This window comes from Cydia strobilella, chromosome 3 (assembly GCF_947568885.1).
Source record: "Cydia strobilella chromosome 3, ilCydStro3.1, whole genome shotgun sequence".
Classification (NCBI taxonomy): domain Eukaryota; kingdom Metazoa; phylum Arthropoda; class Insecta; order Lepidoptera; family Tortricidae; genus Cydia; species Cydia strobilella.
The window spans coordinates 22583701-22604682 of NC_086043.1; the positions used below are offsets into that span (position 1 = coordinate 22583701).

Below are 20982 nucleotides of genomic sequence, written 5' to 3' on the forward strand. Positions count from 1 at the left end.
TGCAACACCGGAGATATTACAAGTTAATCTGTATGTATAATTTAATTAAATAACTTTATTAAATTGATGTACATGTTTCTGTCACCAGATCGTATGTATATTATCTTTAAAACATTCAGTAATGACTAGACCAATCAAATCTACTGCCTTCTCAGTAAACTTTGAGGCTGGATTCAAGGTCACAGGATTTATTGATTGTACAAGAGTGATCCCTTCATGGCGGTTACGGGACATATTAGTTACATTTACATATGATATGAGTCTTATGGCAGATAGTATAATGCCAAGAAGTATCTAAAATGATGCGAACACCATAACCACGCTTTATTTGAAGCACTTATCTACCTTAACCAAAACTTGTGATAGGCAGCTTTCCCAATCAATCAATCAATCAATCAATCAATCAATCAATCAATCAATCAATCAATCAATCAATCAATCAATCAATCAATCAATTAATCAATCAATCAAACAAACAAACAATCAATCAATCAATCAAAATGTTTATTTCAGGCAAAAACCCATAGATAAAAATTACAAATTAAACTTAAAAATACATTCTAACAATCCTTTGGTATTGGATTTCCTGTAAAAATGTCTGGCAGCGAATTAGGTAGCTATAAAAACCTGTATTGTTAGACATCCAAAATATTTACCACAAATTTCTAGAACCTAAATTGACAAATATTTTAATTATACATATATGTTTTTTAAACTCTATGTAGGTAAGAAGTGACAATAGAAATGGTTATTTATATCTTCTAATATATTTTCGTAGAATGTGATGACGTCTAACTGATGACGTACCTATAGTTTCATTTCATTGACGCGTGGTTCCATTTCGAAATGGGAGAGAGTGGGAGAAATATTTATTGTATTGTAGCTAATAAGAAGCCAATAACTTCACGGTGTTATGAAATATCTGACGTGATAACTCTGTTACTTCAGATTTGTTCTGGTCTATTTTCTACAAGGTATGAGTCTTAGGGTTATTACCGTCATCTCTTAAATTAGACACGTAAGTATGATCAGTGCCAGCTCAATATCCACTTAAAGCCCCACATTCAGCAATTATTTTATAAATACTATAATCATACATCTATTGCTTTCGATATTCTGCAAGAACGGCACAGTAAAAATGGCTCTACTATAATTGCCAGGACGCGCCTTGTCAAGGTTTTATTTTTACTTACAGTTGAATTCTCTAATATGTTATCAAATAATATTGTCTTCGGTTACCGCGATAGTTACTCATGAAATAAAACTATGAAAACGGATTATATCGCGTATATTGAGTATCACCCGTTGACCACGAACGCTGTAAAGGGTTCGAAACGTCGGGATGTATTATAAATTCAATATACGCGATATAATCCGTTTTCATAGTTTTATTTCATGTAATCAAATGTTGCGCATTGATCTTCACAAAACTCATAGTTTTTTCATGATGGCGGCAAAACAGCATACACATCCTACTTAATGCTAGCATATACTGTACTCTACGCTTGTGACAAGAAGTAACGTCATCATCTTAGCTAAAACTATAATTTTAATTTGTATGGTTTGCGGACCAATTTTTGGAATAACCTACTTCATTTCATGCGCATCAAATGCAATTTGCAATGTATTATAAATCACAATCTGTCCTATTACCGTCCGACCACTGCCAAACTGTCCACACAATATGTTGGCCATAACTGCTGACATTAACGGAGTATTAATGTTAAGTGGGTTTTGGACAAATTGTTCGTGACACCGCGTGTTGTGTGACTAAATAAAGAGTTATATTTAGCATTGTTTTATGTAATTTTGCACATTGTGACTAGACTTACCTACATATCGTCGCTATACTTACTCAACCTCATATCTGCAACAATCAATTAATGGAAATGTCGCTTTTCTTTCATTCGGAATACGGGTGTTTTTGTCATCAAATGAGTGTTGCAGATACGAGGTTGAGTAAGTATAGCGGCGATATGATTTGTGCTGAAGCTATTTCATATTGCATATCCTGAACATGCACAGCAAAATCAAGCCCCACATTTAAACCTGGATACTCTGGATAGTATACTAAAAGTGCTAAGCCTAAAGGGGCCCATAGTCAGTCCGCCGGACGATGTCAGCCTGTCAGTTAGAACAAAAAATTGACAGTTCCGAACAACTGACAGGCCGATCTTTCTTTAACTTAACAAACAGTCTTTGTTAAGCATCTCTTTATTTGTATAATAATATTTACATCGTTTATGAATTTTAGTCTTCACGGTCTGTGGTATAAACGATTTTCGTAGATGCGACTAAGTTTCCATTCATGGATAGATTGGTTTATTAAAACATACCAGTAGGATTCTTATTTTAAAAATATTATTATAACCAAATTACGGCCAAATGATTCAGAATCAAAAAACAAACTCCGATTCTGGATTACATCAATATAAGGTCAACATCAAACAAGTGTGTAAGAAAGTCATACTTGTCACATCACACGATCGACATGCGTCAGACGCTTTGTGGTGTGTTGACTGTTTTAAGTCTGCTCCGGTTTGTTATAGCCTTTCAGTAGCCTTTATAATAAACATGTGTTATATTTCCGTGTGTTCTTGGAATGGACACATGCAGTTTGAAGCAGAAAATATTGTTCACTGACAAAAATGAATGCGTTGAGTCTGAATCAAGAAGGAACATGACGATAAGGATCTATCGTGTTTTAATTATACCTTATCAAAGACCTTAGAGATATTGTAATTAATTGATTGAATTGTAAATTTTATCTTTCTTGACATTTTATACTCTTAATATTGTAATTAATTGACTGAATTTGTAAATTTTATCTTTCTTGACATTTTATCTGTTTGCATGTTTTTTTTTAAATTTTCCTGATATTTATGTATCTTTTCTTTTAATGTGTAAGTGAATTGGTGCAATACTGTAAGCTTGCACTGTATTAAAAAAAAAAAAAACAATGTATCATTTGATACCAACATAATAGCAAGCAGTTGTTTGTCTTAAACCCCAACATCACATAGGAAGCAAGCGGGTTGCAATTGCTTTGCCAGCCTTTGAAGATGAGAGTAAGTATATAATGTTCTTTATCTCAAACATGCACTGAAACGTCGTCATTACGTGCGTTATAACAGGCTTTAAAGTATTACGTTTCGGGTGGAGCCACTCGAGAGGACTGTAAAGGAATTTCATATAAAATTGAAGGCCTAGGCCGGGAAGTTTTTTTTTCTCTAATTTTAATGTAAACAATGCGCCTGTGTTCATAAACAGGCTAAACAGCTGAATCATTTATTTTTTTCATCTTTATAGGGCTAGGCTGTACCTCCTAAACCGTGCGTCGTAGCGCAAAAATAACCAAATTTTCGTTGCCCTTTAAGAAACCCCTAATTAATATTAAAATAAAGAAAAACTAATCTTTATAGGGCTGTGTCTCCTAAACATTGCGTCTAGCGCAAAAATAATAAAATTTTCGTTCCTCTTTAATACCGCACCTATCACATTAGGACATAAAACAATCATTATCATCATCATATTTGTATTATTATTTCATTGCATGTTTGAGAAAAGCACTATACATACCTCGGCGTGAGAAGGGATTGTCGGCCTCATAATAGTTATGAGAGAGGATAGGAACTGATAGTTATGAGGCCGACAATTCGGCCGGCAACCCCTTACTTCACGGCCTCTGTAGCAATGTACTATTCTTGAAGGTCGTATCGTTCCGGAAATACCGTGGACGACAGTTCATTCCAAAATTTAGCTGTGCAAGGCAGGAATGTTCCAGAGAAACGCACAGTTGAGCACTGCCAACCATGTAAGTGGTGAAGATGGAAAGTTGTCGCATAGAGCGATGGCGGAATAAGGCGGCGGAGATTAATCCGAATTAATTTGCATCTTCATCAAGCGTATAGAATAATGATATTTATTACATGAACAGAGTCTAGTCTAGTGATGCTAGATAAATAAGTAGTTTTCATAGTAATAACAGTGCCAACTTCATGTTATGCACATAATAATTAGATTTCGTGCCCATAACCTGTCTATGTAATTTTAGACTTTGGCTTCCATTTTATTACTTTCTATTCCTTTGCCAGCTAGGTGATTATTCGCTTATTTAATTTTAATTTATTTGTATTATTCTTTTTCAGACTAAACCGGGTTTGATACGATTGTCAAGATCGTTTCGAATCTCGATGAATGGCGCGCATCTTACGTAAGAATTTCACTTCATTTCGCATGTATCAAGTACCAATCAGCGTATGCGATCTTCAAGGTATTTAGTATTAAAATAATATCAAAACCATAACAAGTTGTTAAATTAGAATTAACCTTCCGGGAATGACAAAGGAACGTTATATAATATTACGGATATCATCATTCTACGGATAAAGACGCGGGCACTCGTGAAAACGTGTTTTTAGTTTTCGTGGAATATCTTCAACATTCTAATATTTCAAAGTATTCCATGTGAATGATTATTTATATTCCTTGATATAATTTATGATTTGTACGCGTTAATACAGGAGACACGAATTGGCTATAAAATAATTGCACGGATGAAAGACCCCAATTTGAAATTATTTCAGGGAAATTGAATATAATCGCAATAAAGCTGGCAAAAAGAGATTTATTAAGATTGGGATGTTTTCAAGCCGTTAATTTTATTTTCGCAGTTTTGTGTGTCATTGCTTTATTTTCATACTATTTTTATAGATTAACGCTATTTTAATTTCTTATTAGAGAAGTTCTGTATGTATTCTTAAATAACTATCATAAGGGATATAGCAAATGCAAAGCGAATCCGAATATATACACTTAATCGAATTGGAAGGGACATGTTCCTGGGCAGAGTGATGGCAGGTTGGCAGGTGGACCAAAATGTTAAAGGTGATCGCTTTTGGAAGGAAAACCTTAAAAAGCGCATGAGGTCCAATAACTCGTTAAGTGGACGACTTGCCCACTGGACCACTTCTGGGTGAGACTAGTCCCGGACCGGGACAAGCGGCGTACACGAAGAGAGACCTATTCTCAGCAGTAGGCAACTAAAATGATGACGATGATACACTTAGCCAAAGAGATTAATGGATACTACGTACACTGTCCTAGGTACAGCTGGAGAGACAAAAAAACGTTAGCAAACTCGGTACCGTCGACTGGACAGAAACGGCTTAGATAGAGAAGTAAGGCGGTCTTTGATGTCGGAGGCCAAGATCCACTTCGGGTAGTCGCACCACTTCATCATCATATCAGCCCTTTATCGCCCACTGCTGAGCATAGGCCTCTCTTCTAGTACGCCACTTGTCCCGGTCCTGAGCTAATCTCATCCAGAAGTGACCTGCAATTTTCCGGATGTCGTCCACCCAACGAGTAACGGACGCCAGGGGCTTCTTTCATCCGAAAGCGGCCACTATGTAACATTTTAGTCCATCTGCCGTCACTGCCTAGCAACATGTCCTGCGCAACTCCATTTTAGTTTGGTAATGACGCAATCCACGTATTGCACCTTGGTGCGGCGACGGATCTCGACATTCCTTATGGCGCCACAGCACGACAGCAGTAAGTAAGTAAGTAAGAATACGTACTGTCGTCTTGCAGCCGATCCTGTGGTATCTCGTTCGAACTGACCCGCAATCTTCCGGATGTCGTCCACCCAACGAGTCAACGGACGCCTGGGGCTTATTTCATCCGAAAGCGGCCACCATTCCGTTAACATTTTAGTCCACCTGCCATCACTGCCTAGCAACATGTCCCGCCCAACTCCATTTCAGTTTGGTAATGACGCAACCCACGTCTTGCACATCCTTACGGCGCTACAGCAGTAGGGAATGCAAACCGGTTTTTAATTGTACGGAAAAACTGGTAAATAACTGAAATTTCATATAAATAAAAACCGGTTTGCATTCCCTGCACAGCAGTCTTCTTCTTCTTCTCGTGTCGATCGTTTCGTATTTCATATTAAGCGGGACCAGAAGGTAGCGACGATTAACGCCCTGTCTGTTGCATCCCGTAGATCTTGGTCGGAACATGTGTGCGGGTTCGCTGGGCAGGACAGCATATGTCTCATCGTTTGGGGAGCCGTGCCACACACGCATAGAGTAACTGCGCCGCTTAGGCCGCCCGACCTTACCAAATTCCCTTTGCTGCGGCCAACTTAGGAACGCAGCAGCAGCAGTAACGGTCAAATAACTCGTGCAGAATAACTCGCCAGACCGGGCGCCTGCTGCCTGTGCGGCGTAGACTGGCGCTGCTCGACAAATCAACGCGCGTAATCGGCCCTGCTTTCTATGAACGCCTACCCGCTAGTCTCAGAAACGAAACCTCTGATTTTTGAACGCCGACTCAAAAAAATGTTACAAAATCGCTGTATTCTGTTAAAGAATACACAAACATGAAACTCGATTAAAGTGTATAATATTTTTTCTATAATAATTTAATCTGACATTGTTATTTTTATGTTCTATTGTTGTTTTTTATTTCTTATTGTTTTAGTTGTTAATTAGAATTTTATTTTAATTTGACTTTGCAACACTATTATTAATTCTGACATTATATTAACTAGGGTGCCCTAGCAATATATATATTTTGACCGCTTATTTATACTCTGAAGAGATAATTTTTGACATTGTGTTTAGTATAACTATCATTACTTTCTGACATTTTATCTCACTGTATTTGACTTTTAATTTTTTTATTTTGTTATGATTTGTTTGTTTTTTTTTTTTAATTATTTAACTGAATTATTATTTTTTACAATTTGACGATCTTTTTGTGAGTTCATGTTTTTTATATACATTGTGACATTGTTAAATATCATGTAATTCCCAATAAGAAATAAATTAATCTAATCTAATCTAATCTAATCTAATCTAATCTAATTAAGTAAGAATACGTACTGTCGTCTTGCAGCCGATGCTGTGGTATCTCGTTCCGCTAATCTCGTATCTCGGAGTACACTGGCCGGTACTAGGCCCTGTCGAGATCGGATCTCGCCAGCATCCACGTCTTCTAGCACTCGGACCATCCATCTGGAATAAGAAAACTATCTTAAATATCTTATTACCTGTTGACTTTTGTATGAGTTTTACATTTCCTGCTACCCAAAGGTTGTTTGGAAAAGATCGCTTTTTAGTGATAAGACCGTGTTACCTGGTTTTATTTTTCTTTAAAAATTTCTTTGTAGTTTTACATGTATGTAAAATGTATAATTTTGGTGCAATAAAGAATATTTACTTATTAATTATTTGGAGCCTTACGTGTCCCACTGCTGGGCAAAGGCCTCCCCCAATTCCTCTACAGATCTCTGTCCAGTGCTGTGTCTGGCCACTCCTTCAAAAAGGAGTCTAGTTCATCCCGCTATCGCTGGCGGGGTCTGCCATGTCCCCGATTTGAGTTTTCGGGCTCCCAATCTGTGGCGATTTTGCCCCACAACTCATTCGGCATTCGACAGACGTGACCAGCCCAGTCCCATTACTTACTTAAATATAAGGTTTTAACCATTAATGTGTGTGGTGATCAAAAATCTTGAATTCAAACCTCGGTTGAGCTGTATAGAGCAGAAATACGTTGCTTCTCGAAAAAATGCAAAAAATGACTTAAATACGGTCCTTGACTAGGCCTCCAACTAAACAAAATTTAACAAAAACTAATAAAATTTAAAGACAGGAAAAATAAATAGGAAGAACTTGCTTAGATTTTGAAAAACGTTCTTTCATGAAATAATAAAGTTTCCATGTAAAATCTCGATCTCTACTTTTCTCACACATTTATATTTATTAACACTTTCTTTCATTTCACGCCAACAAATCGGGAACTGCCATTCAGACAACGACACATGCGTCAACAGTAGAGATCACCATTTAATAGATTCCGTATTAGATGCATAACATAATACCTACACATTTATAAGCACTTTTGGTCTTTTATCGTTTTCATAGTTTTAAGCAGCAAACCGCAATTTACAATTGCATCTTCCAATGAAAATCAGTAAATTACAACTCTCATTACAATTAAAACCAATTCAAAAATCGAGATCGCAGTTTTCGTTCAATTGAATATAGATACTACACTTTTTAAACCTCTCTACCCGAGTTTTGTTTTTAGGGTTCCGTACCCAATGGGTAAAAACGGGACCCTATTACTAAGACACCGTTGTCCGTCTGTCCGTCTGTCCGTCTGTCCGTCTGTCTGTCTGTCACCAGGCTGTATCTCATGAACCGTGATAGCTAGACAGTTGAAATTTTCACAGAATATGTATTTCTGTTGCCGCTATAACAACAAATACTAAAAAAGTACGGAACCCTCGGTGCACGAGTCCGACTCGCACCTGGCCAGTTTTTTTTTACACGCGTATGTACTGTAAACGGTGGAGACAAGTACCTATAAACAGTAGCGTTTTCATGCCTCATTATACGCTTTTATTTAGTTTATTTCAATTTTAAATCCACTTTACGTGCTCTAATTTGAGGGAGACCCCGGGCCTAAGTTGACCCATTCTGGAAGGGGTATGTGGCACTCACCTCCAGGCTCTTTCCTCTGAGAAGGAGGAGGAGGAGCTTACACATTAAACCCACACCAGCGGTAAACCAAAAATATTATTTTATATAAAAGTAGATTAAGAGCAACATAAGCAAGCGCGCTAATCGTGAGTTATACACTCCATCTAGGTAGCGTTGTCTGTGATAACCGATCATCAAAAACGAAGTCGAACCAACGCTTCCGACACTTCGACACGAGGAAGCTTTTAGCGCCCGTCAAACTTGTGACGTCACTCCGTAATTAGGGTTGTCACTTTAATTAATGATGAAAATGTAGGGCAAGTTAAACTACGTAATTTATAATTAGATTTGCCGTGGCAAGTACTAGTTTTTGGCATAAAAACTGCCTAGGGTTTTGCTTGCAGTCCTAATTATTGATGCAGTTTGTATATATTTATCTGTGCACGATGATTTTTAATCGGTTTTAATAACAAAACTTCCGTGAGACACAGACATATTAAATATATTAATAACGGGTTACTCACGTGTTTTAAGTCGAAAACGCTCGACATGTGTCTGCGCCGGTCCGTCACCGTCGACGCAAGCTCCTGATGACGCTCCTCGGTACGGAGTGAAACATGTCGAGCGTTTTCGACTTAAAACACGTGACTGACCCGTTATTAATATATTTAATATTTTTAATCGGTGATCAGGAGTTAGATAATGTAATTCAATAGTCAAGGTCTCATTAGCCTCATGGTTCTCATGGATACATTGATAACATGCATAACTCTGGAACAAATATTCGTAATGAACACACAAATAATAGAATAGAATAAGAATAGAATAGAATACAATTTTATTCGTAAGCACAAACAAACATTACATAATATAACAATAGAACATAGAATAAGATTAAAGTGCCACGAAATGGCCTCATCTCAGCATATTGCTGGTGGCTTCCAGCGCTGATCTATAATAAATGACCTTACCGGATTTTTTTATTTTATTTATTTAAACTTCTTTGCACAATACATGAAGAGTACAAATGGCGGACTTAATGCCAGAAGGCATTCTCTACCAGTCAACCATGGGCTAAACCGAAAGATGTAGTTGGTGCAGTAGTGCACTGCCTTATGGGAATATAGTTCAGATCCGGAAACCGCTACCAAATTTTAGTATGTTGCTGGGCAAGGCAATGGGTCTCCAAAACTGCCGGGAGACAGCGGCGCCGGCCATCCACTTCAGCGGAATGACGTCATCAAAATTCTAACTTGGGAGCTCCTGATATGTTATGGTGATGAAAATTTGACTGGTTTTAGGACCCACGCTGTCAATAGGTTTTATTTGAAATACAGGCAGATCTAGCGGTATTTAAATAATCATAAATATTTGTCAATAAAAAACGTATTCTATTCTTATTTATAAATAAACATCTAAACGACTCAGGAAGTCAGTGGCCATCGCACAAATATTTGCTCTTTCAGCGTGACATGATTCATGCTTGAACATTCTCGTACACGTAAATGTCAACTTGTAAGATATTATCTATTTTAGAACGAGTTTAAATGACTTCTGCTGACTTCCTTAAAGCTAATGCTTGCCTGCACAATTAAAAAAGTAAAATAGGTAAGAAAAAAGTTTTTGGCAAAAATTTCATTTTCGGTACAAGCTTTTATCGCTGACTGTACTTTTTTTCCACAGGCAACTAATACTCATCGAGACAATTCTAAAAACCCCAAACAATTAGGTTGCGTTGTTTTATCACAGAGTTCCTATGACCATCTCCTGTCTTCATCATCAGATCAGCTCGATGGAATCATAATATTGCATTGTCACGCGACTTACACGCGTATGCAAATTTTCAGCTTGATCGGAAACCGGGAAGATAGTTAAATTAGTTACCTTAGATTCCATTACATAGTTAGTTACATACAGGTCGACCTAAAAAGCGTGTTAAAAACAACTGCCTTCTGCTCTTATAGGTACAGTGTAGTGTACCTTCATACAACTATTAGCAGGAATGACATAGCAAGGAACTTTAATTTCTCTCATAAAACAATTATTACGAGGAAAATTATAAATAGCTTTTATGCATTTCATGTTTCGTTTCTATATCGAGTTTAAATATTTTATTTTTGAGTGACAACCCTAGATAAAAGGCAACGACGTCGAGTTCAATAGGTACCTACAGTCGCCAACATATATATCGGAGCGGCCAAGGTGCTCACAAATATCTGAACACGTCTCTATTATCAAGGCGTTCGAGTCGTGTTCAGATATTTTTGAGCACCTCGGCCGCTCCGATTTTATCTGATGGAGACTGTAGGTACATTAGCTTTTTGCTGAGATTTTCTTTTGCAATAGTGTATTGCATTAGATGTATTGGGTCTTAAAATAGTTATAGTATCATCTCTTTTATTAGCTAGATTTTACTCAACACGCCAGCCGAAATACTGACGAAGGCCTCCGCAATGGATTTGGATTTTTACATCGACCGGCCGTATTTGAGCTATTTGATAAGATAAGATAAGATAAGATAAGATAAGATAAGATAAGATAATCTTTATTGGTAGCATACTGATACACGTCAAATACAATTTTGTACAATAAACATACACATTCCACATTACAGAGTATTGCTAGCGTCATCGGGTGAAGAGTTGCAGGAGATGGTAACTAGAATGCTTGGATCTTTTGAAAGGAAAGGAATGAAAATTAATGTAAGTAAGACGAAAGTAATGGTATTTGAAAAGGAAGAATATATGACAAACTGTGAAATTTTGATTGGTCAAGAAAGAGTAGAACAAGGGAAAGAGTTTGTGTATCTGGGAACCTTATTCACTAGGGACGGTAAGCATGATAAAGATATTGAAAGGAGAGTGAGTGCTGGAAATCGCGTGAATGGGGCACTTAATGCTTTTATGAGCAGCCAGAAGGTGTCGCAAAAGGCACGGTTGGCTGTGCATAGAGGGGTGCTGGTGCCTACACTTATGTATGGTAGCGAAAGTTGGGTATGGCAGAAGAGGCATCAGAGCCAAGTGAATGCAGTGGAAATGAGAGCGTTGAGAAGTGTGTGTGGTGTGAGATTACAAGATAGAATTAGGAACAGTGTGATAAGGGAAAAGTGTGGACTGAACGAAGATGTAGTGACAAAAATTGAGAAAGGTATGTTGAGATGGTTTGGACACGTGGAAAGAATGAGTGAAAGAAGGCTAACAAAGAGAGTGTATAAGGGAGAGGTAGAAACGGGAGTTGGAAGGGGCAGACCTCGGCGGACTTTCTCTGATCAGATCGGGGAAATCCTGAAGAAAGGCCAGGTCAAGAGCACCCTAAACCGGCGAGCGTGTATGAGGAATGTTATGAAAGTGAAGGAAGCGAAAGAGGTATGTCAGGATCGCAGCAAGTGGAAATCCGTGGTCTCTGCCTACCCCTCCGGGAAATAGGCGTGATTATATGATTATATGTATGTAGAGTAGGTATATAAGTACGAAATATACACCACAGCATAGTAATGTCAGTTTTTCTGAATAAAAAAATTATATTATTACATAGTGGCAATTCCATCATTTCGTTAAGAGTATAAAAGGTTTTTGTGAGTAGTTGAGGCTGATTGTGCGTGTTTTGGTAATTACTTAAAAGCAATGATCGCGCTCGATTTGGCAATAATGTGAACTTTTGTAAGCTTACATTTTGTATAACTAAAATTTGTCAGCACTAATATAATTAAAGTTGCTATAAAAATGAATTACTGAATAAAGATATCATGAAGCAGATGTTTATTAAAAAACCGGCCAAGTGCGAGTCGGACTCGCGCACCGAGGGTTCCGTACTTTTTAGTATTTGTTGTTATAGCGGCAACAGGAATCCATCATCTGTGAAAATTTCAACTGTCTAGCTATCACGGTTCATGAGATACAGCCTGGTGACAGACGGACAGACGGACGGACAGACGGACAGCGGAGTCTTAGTAATAGGGTCCCGTTTTTACCCTTTGGGTACGGAACCCTAAAAAACAGCCCACGACACTGGTTATTTAAAAGAATAAGTACTAAACCTTATATCGGGGTCATAATTTTAAAAATATAATAACGGCCCTCTGTACACTGGTTGGACCAAAAATAGGTCACGCCTTACGAGGTTAGGACGTATACCTAAATTTAATATGTTATCGTGTTTTGACAAAATATGTAAAACGACAATGAGCCGAATGGCGAATATGTAATGCGGCTGAATGGCGTCGGATCGCACAGGATAGGAACGAATGGCGAAACCTAGTATCGGAGGCCAAGATCCACTTCGGCTCGCTGAGCCAGCGAAGTAAGTAGTAAGTACAATGAGCCGAGCAAACAAGGTAAGATTCCCAGCTATTTGAACTAATTACAAGCTTTGTTTGCATGTGGGGGATTTATTTTGAGTTGGGTAAATGGAAATTACTATTGAGAGAGCGACGTGGTTAATTTTAAAACTTAATGACTGACTCCAGTATACATGTATAAAACATTTACTTATTATTATTAATTTGCTATAGGTTTAACGTATTAGAGTTTTGAATGATTCACGGTTAGTTTCACTAGACTTATATTGACCGGGATATAGACCGTGATTACCTTTTGTATTATTTGTGAGCTCCCGATATTTCGACGCAGTTACATGCATCATGTTCACGGGTGACTGAAGATAGCGGGTGGGTGTCAAAGTTGTGTAGACAGCGCTCTGTCTACCCTCATTCTTGCGCGTCGGCTGCGTTCACTTTCAACGTTACCAACGGTCGCATTCACACTTGTTGGTCCGGTCGCGTTCACACTCGTTGGTCTGTCCAAACACACTACACTCACGGTGTCACTACGCGTGTTTGATTCGGATATCACTGGTTTTTTACACAAACAAATCACAGGATTCCACACATTTGACAGTTTAAACCCATCTTCACGATTAAAATTTTTGTATTTGTGAATTTCAACGGCTTCTCTTACCAATCTTGGTATATAGTGGCGTTCTGTCGAAATGACCTTGGGACTATGCAACTCGATCCAGTGATTTGTACCCGACTCAAGGAGATGCTGAGCAATAGCTGACTTGCGAACGTCATTGTTCTTGACCGCAGCAATGTGTTCTTTAATTCTGCAGGCAATAGTGCGTTTGGTCTGCCCAATGTACGAACTACCGCAGCTGCACTCAACTTTGTATACACCAGGTTTTTCCAGGGGAAAATTGTCTTTGGGCGACCGCAGAAATTGTGCAATTTTCCTGTGCGGGGTGAAGATAGTTTTTACAGAGTAGTTATTTAGTATTTTTGATATCTTGTCTGTCACACCCTTGACGTACGGCATAAACGCTGGCTGTCTCTCAACGCGATGAGTAAGGCGCTTGGTTTTTGTGTCCCGCTTGTCCATGTTAACTCTGTAGCCATTCATCCTCAGGACACTCTGAACATGGTTCAGCTCCTGGTTTAGATGTAGCGAGTCACACAGAGCGTGTGCTCGATTAGTCAGTGATGCCACAACCGAGTTTAACTGTCTGGGATGATGGTGCGAGCTCGCGTTTAAATAGCGGTCCGTGTGAGTCGGTTTCCTATAGACTGAGTGTCCCAGCATGCCACAACCTGTAACATTCAGTCTCACATCCAGAAACGCAATACTCCTTTCTTGTTCCATTTCCAATGTAAACGACATAGATCGGTGCATGCTATTAAGGTGTCCTAGTAGTAGGTAGTCCTAGTGTAGTGTGTTTGGACAGACCAACGAGTGTGAACGCGACCGGACCAACAAGTGTGAATGCGACCGTTGGTAACGTTGAAAGTGAACGCAGCCGACGCGCAAGAATGAGGGTAGACAGAGCGCTGTCTACACAACTTTGACACCCACCCGCTATCTTCAGTCACCCGTGAACATGATGCATGTAACTGCGTCGAAATATCGGGAGCTCACAAATAATACAAAAGGTAATCACGGTCTATATCCCGGTCAATATAAGTCTAGGTTTAACGTATACCTACTACTTAATATCCCTATCAATCTTAACTAATATAATAAAACCGGCCAAGTGCGAGTCGGACTTACGCACGAAGGGTTTCGTACCATTACGCAAAAAACGGCAAAAAATCACGTTTGTTGTATGGGAGCCCCACTTAAATATTTATTTTATTCTGTTTTTAGTATTTGTTGGTATAGCGGCAAAAGAAATACATCATCTGTGAACATTTTTAACTGCCTAGCTATCACGGTTCATGAGATACAGCCTGGTGACAGACGGACAGGCAGACAGACAGACAGCGGTCTTAGTAATAGGGTCCCGTTTTTACCCTTTGGGTACGGAACTCTAATATATGGGAAAGTAACTTTATCCGTCTGTCGGGTACTTACATACCTACCTCTTTACGTGAATAACATATATTAATCTACCGATGGCTAATACCACTGAATCGATTTAGTTGAAATTTGGTATGGAGATAATTCGTTATAGAGATGATATTTGTAAAATATGACAATTTAAAAGTGCTCGCTGCTAGGCCTATTTGAATAAACAATATTTTTGACTTTGACTGTTCAAGGCCCGAGGAAGGACATATGGTATTTCATAATCATCCACGCAGACGAAATCGCGGGCAGAAGCTGTGATGTATGAATCTTAAGGGGTCCACTGACTATCAGTCCGCCGGACGATATCGGCCTGTCAGCTAGAACAAAAATTTGACAGTTCAGAACAACTGACAGGCCGATATCGTCCGGCGGACTGATAGTCAGTGGACCCCTTTAGAATTGTGGATCCTTCGTTGACCACCTAATGTTTTATTAAGCCACTAGCGGCTTAATAATGTGACATAGGGAATTAATAATATTTAAATGTTTACATACCTACTTAAATAAGTTAATTTGTATGTATATATATATAATTTTTTTTTCTCAATAATATCTTTTTATTTAATTTTTACTTTAATATTTAATTTAATTATTACTTTTAACGTTGACATTTTGTTAATTTTTTTCTTATTCTGACATGTAACTGATTTAATTTAATTATTTTTACTTTTTAATTGTTGACATTTTTCTTCATTATTTATAATTGAATAACTCATGTTTATATAATTTTGGAAATTTCTACTTTTTTATTTTTATTAAGTATTATTAATATTTTTTATTGCTGGCTATGATGTTTGTTTTTGCAATATTTTTTGTGTGCATGTGCCTAGTTTTAAGATTTCAAACACAATGTAATATTGTTCTTGAATAAAAAATGATGATGATGATGATGATGATGATGATGATAATATGCAAATATAAAATCCTCACTAAACGCGAAAGCACTCCATGCCAAATGGGTCCGCAATTACACTAATTCGCAATCCGGAAGAATCACAATTTAGGCCGACACGAGCTAATAGGTGTTAACCATACTAATTCGTGTACTACATCGCTAATTGCGAATAAGAACTGAATTGGAAGTGTGACAGCACCCATATGGACCATCTTGGCCAATTTTCTGATGTAGAAAGTGATATTCAAGAATTGGTACTGACAGATTTTTGTGCTATATTATATACTACTATTTAAAATTGTTGTAGGGTTTTGACTAAATGACGAGCTAATGGGTAATCGCGGATTCATAATGTCCCCGTGACAGCACCCATATGGTCTATCTTGGCCAATTTTCAAATGTAAAATGGAGGACGGGAAATCTGCCGTTGACGAACGTTGCAAAGGGTTCGAAACGTCGGGATGTATTTTAAATGGGTCTCTATTATTTCCAATATAGTTTTAAGTCATAATGTATTATTTGTCTACATTTTCGTTAGTCATAATTCGGTTTTTCTTAGAAACGCGTAACTTTTCAGGATTGCCATAAAACTAACCTAACCTAACCCATCTATAGGATAACCTGAGGAAAATCCTGAAAAGTTAACGTATGTTAAAATATGACAATCATTACATTATGACTTTCAATAATTATGTCAAACAAAGAGACCCCATTTTAAATTCATTATCCGCGATATAATCCGTTTACATAGTTTTTTTTTTACTGACTCGAGTGAAGACAGTAATCCAGATTAACGGCTCCCAGTCTCATTTGCGATCCTTTGTAGCGGCCGTAAATCTTCTCATTTACTACCCATTAAGAAATGCTCTAGATTGGCCTGTCCTGGACTAAAGACTGGATTAATGGAATTAGCAAGTTCGACTTGACTGCTGGAATGTACTCTTTCTAAAGATACTACCGAAAATACTGAAAACTAAACTAAGTTGGTGAAAATACACAGTGGCAAAATGGACATTGTATGAATTAAATTTAAATAGTATAAACTATTATTTTTTGCACAATTGTGCAAAAACCAAAAGGACAAAAAGAAACGGAAAACATAGAATTAGGCGTGAAAAAGCCGGTAAGTTAAGACAGGAGAAGAACATACATCCGTATATAACAGGTTTGAATGATTCACGGTTAGTTTCACGACTTATATTTACCGGGATATGGACCGTGATTAACTTTTGTAACAAACAATACAACAAACACAAAAAATAATACAAAAGGTAATCACGGTCCATATCCCGGTCAATATAAATCCGTATATATGTCGGAATTAGGAAGGAGGAAGAAACTAACACTGCTACCTCCCTCCCTTAAACATGAAACGTTCTTTTTCTCGCTTACTAAACTGTGCCTTAATTACTGCTTGGAGCAGTCGTGAATTGTTTGAAGCAGTAGTAGGAATATAAATCCCTAGACTGAACCTTGCTAGAAAGCGATGCGTTGATGATCTCTTCCAAGACATTAACAACCTCCTGAGACAGCCTCCTGAAGACAAAGCTGTAAGGTATGAGTGCTCAATAATGCAACACTTAATTAAAAATACGTTGTCATTACTGGGTTAAGAATACTAAACATAGTTTTTAGGTTTTTAGTTTGTAGAATACTAACAAAATGGACCTTGTAATTTAAATAAATAAACGTTTTATTATTATTATTATCATTGCGCTGTCCAATCATACGCAATACTGGTTAATTCCATGACCAGCCTTCACTGATCAAGGCATCAAAACAAACGCATAAATATCGCACGCCCGATCCGGACCGTCAGTCGTTTGGCGCCAATTTAAAGCGCATTTTTTAGGTTAAGTGAGCCATATTGAAATTATGGTTTTATTACTGAAAACATTACATTTCTTTCAGCTTCGATCTGCGCAATCGGGTTAGTTCATTATATGTTGTCATTAGCTTTGTCGTTGATATTAATGTAGGAAGGAAGACCTGAAAGTTATGTATTTATTTAAAGTTTATGTATTTATTAGGTCGCCACTTAACTTAGACGATTGGTCAGATGTTACAACGTTGATGATAGTGCCTTAAACGTTTGGCTGGGTGCTACTTATTTGTAATTCAAAAATTAAATAAATAATTTAACTACGTTTTAATTTTAATCCTAGACTCAGATCATGCTATAAAGATAGCATGATCTGAGTCTAGACAAAGGTACCGACTTGGCAGTTAAATAATAATGCACATACATCCAAGAGAAGCGCCATATTTGACGTACTTATAGCACACCATGAAAACTAAGCGTGGTTCGGACTCTCGCCACCTTCTACTAGAATACTACGCAACTACCTCACCAATCGTCTTAGTGGGACGGTATTTGAACGATAACCGACAGCATTTTCTTCTATTTCTGCGCTCTTTATACGAATCTACCCTTAAGCAGTCCAGAAGAATAATAATATGATTATGAAGACGATGTTGTCGAAGTGAAATAGAGATCTCAAAATTATCACTTGATCAGCATACTGACGAGTGTTTCTGTACTTAAAATAACACGTCAATTAAATTAAAGTTTGTAACATATTAAATATATTATATTAAATATATTATATTAAATATATTTAATATGTCTGTCTCACGGAAGTTTTGTTATTAAAGTTTGTGACCCTCGTATAAAGATGCCCATGTACAATCAGCCGTAGAAATATTTGACAATACACTATAATTATGACAATACGAAACGGCGTACCTACTTCTACAATTTTTTAGTTTCTTTTGATCATTTTCGACATAAGACCTCTTGGCGAAGAACGCACACTGCTTCTCGTACCTAATTTATGAACTGGGCACAATTTACGACTATTGTGACGGAGCCCTGTAAGCTATTACAAAATTGATTTAACGGGGTTAGTGTAAAAAGTCAACGTCGTAAACTGGTCGGTTCATTTTTTTTAAATGCTCGTAAAACATTCAAGGCTTGTCTTTACTGAAAAGTGGATTTTAATCGTGTGGCTATGTTATGATGTTGGTTAGGATCGATTCTAATTTAACATTTGTTATGTATTTGAACTGGTTTTGATAAGACTTAGGCGATTGACTTGGTGATAAACTGAAATAGATGTCATATATTAAAGTAAAAGTGACAAAGCCTTACAGTGGTGAAGGCCGGATTCGAACCGGCGTCTTTAGCAATCCGGGCTAACGCCTTGAACCCCTAGGCCACCCCGCCACAGCGGAACCGGTCCCAATTTCTCAACTATATGCCATCTTACTAAGACTAAGCGTCTTTGAATACACAAATCAAAATTATTTAATAAAATAATTTGATTTGTGCCCAAAGTTGGATGGTCTTGGTGATTTGCGCACCTCGCACGCACGAATTTCACTTTATTTCTCATTCAGCGTGAGCGATTTTCAAAGTCACGTTAAAATAAGATGACCTTAACTGGTTAAATCTGTAAACTCTGGTAAAAGGCTCCACGTTAATTAGTTGATTGTTAGTTAAAATAGGTAATTTATTTCAGACTGAGCATTAGGTTATTTTTAGGACCTGCTAAGTTTCTAGAAGCGCTTTTTGACCAATGATGTTTTTATATATCTACGCTAGTTATTTTTATAAATTAAAAAGTCCCTTAATTACATTTTTACAATAAGTATAGCAGTCATAAGTGATTAAATGATTTGTTAATTATGAAAATATAGGTCTTCATACAATTTTGTTGTAACAAATGACGAGGAAAACTTTATTATGGATATTTTTAAGACACAATAGCACACTGAAATTGATGTTAATAGGTACTTTAAAGAAATTAATAACTGCTTCAAAAACCGTAATATAGTTGTCATAAAAACAAATGAGATGTTATTATTTGAAGTGAAATGAGTAACTATTAATATGTTCGCAGAATGTATCGAAATAGCCGATAAACAGTTTTGGACTAGATACAAGCGATAAATGATACGATTTAGATGAGTAGGTTATGAAAATATTATAAAATGTGAATAACACAGTCTCGTTATATCCCCTCAGCTGTGGGTGTCAGCCATGGGCAGGTGGAGGATTTCACCACCTTAACCAAGGAAGCGGTACAATATCTACAAACTGTAAATCTCTGAAGTAGAGTAACACAAAAAGCCATACGAAAAAAAAAGAAAAAAAGAAAAAAAAAGCTGTGGGAATGCCCGACAGGCTTGATCAACTTTGATATATATTTTAAAATATATAAAAGTTAAAATTGCACGGCCCCCCTGGGTCCGCTCACGTGGGCGTATTTTAAAGATTTGGAGCCCCGGGCCAGTTAGATTCGCCGCCCCATTAAGTGATGATAATGTATCTCATATAAGAAAAAAACGGCCAAGTGCGAGTCGGGCTCGCGCACGAAGGGATCCGTACCATTACGCAAAAAAATCACGTTTGTTGTATGGGAGCCCCACTTAAATATATATTTTATTCTGTTTTTAGTATTTGTTGTTATAGCGGCAACAGAAATACATCATTTGTGAAAATTTCAACTGTCTAGCTATCACGGTTCGTGAGATACAGCCTGGTGACAGACGTACAGACAGACAGACAGACAGACAGATAGACAGATAGACAGCGGAGTCTTAGTAAAAGGGTCCCTTTGGGTACGGAACCCTAAAAAACCCTATTTTACCGCCAATTGCAGCCTGCCGCCCCGGGCCATGACCCCCTTGGCCCTAGGCGCCCTAGGGTAAATACGCTCATGGAGGGAATATAACAGACAGACAAAAACGCATAAACTAAACAGTTGAAGGAAGGAATTTTTAAAATATTAGTAAAAATACGACTAAAATTAACGATTTCTACGCAGTTGATAGCAGGCGTAAGCTAGAAGATAAATACGATATATGAAATATGGAAATAGCGCCTTATTGACAACCGACAATAAGTAGCCTTTTGGTTGAAAATGGCTCATTTATCTAAAAGATGTTAAACTTGCTACTCTTGCTTCAATAGGGAATATTACTGCAATGTTCTGCCGCCAGAGCGCAGCACTATTGCACATCCTAGTTATCACGGTTCGTAAGATACAGCCTGGTGACAAACAGATAGACGGACAGACGGACAGATGAGTCTTATTAATAGGGTCCCGTTATTACCCTTTGGGTACGGAACCCTAAAAAAGAGTATGTTTGTTTTTGGTTATCTAATCATATAATTATGGCTCCTTTGAATCTCGTAATTATATGATGTAATTATTTTATAAAAACCAAGAAGACACTTAATATACTT

The 20982-nt window shown here is 37.5% G+C and overlaps 1 protein-coding gene and 1 non-coding gene across 8 annotated transcripts in view; both read right to left on the minus strand.

Annotated features, from left to right (window-relative positions):
• LOC134756132 (obscurin) overlaps window positions 1-20982 on the minus strand; it is a 159874-nt gene that overhangs the window by 73289 nt on the left and 65603 nt on the right. For all 7 annotated transcript variants that reach the window (XM_063692954.1, XM_063692953.1, XM_063692952.1 and 4 more), the window contains one exon: window positions 6894-7025. In XM_063692954.1, coding sequence (XP_063549024.1) covers window positions 6894-7025 — 132 coding nt within the window. The remainder of the gene's footprint in view (window positions 1-6893; window positions 7026-20982) is intronic.
• Window positions 18885-18957, minus strand: Trnas-gga (transfer RNA serine (anticodon GGA)). The gene has a single exon. It is a non-coding gene; the product is annotated as a tRNA-Ser (tRNA).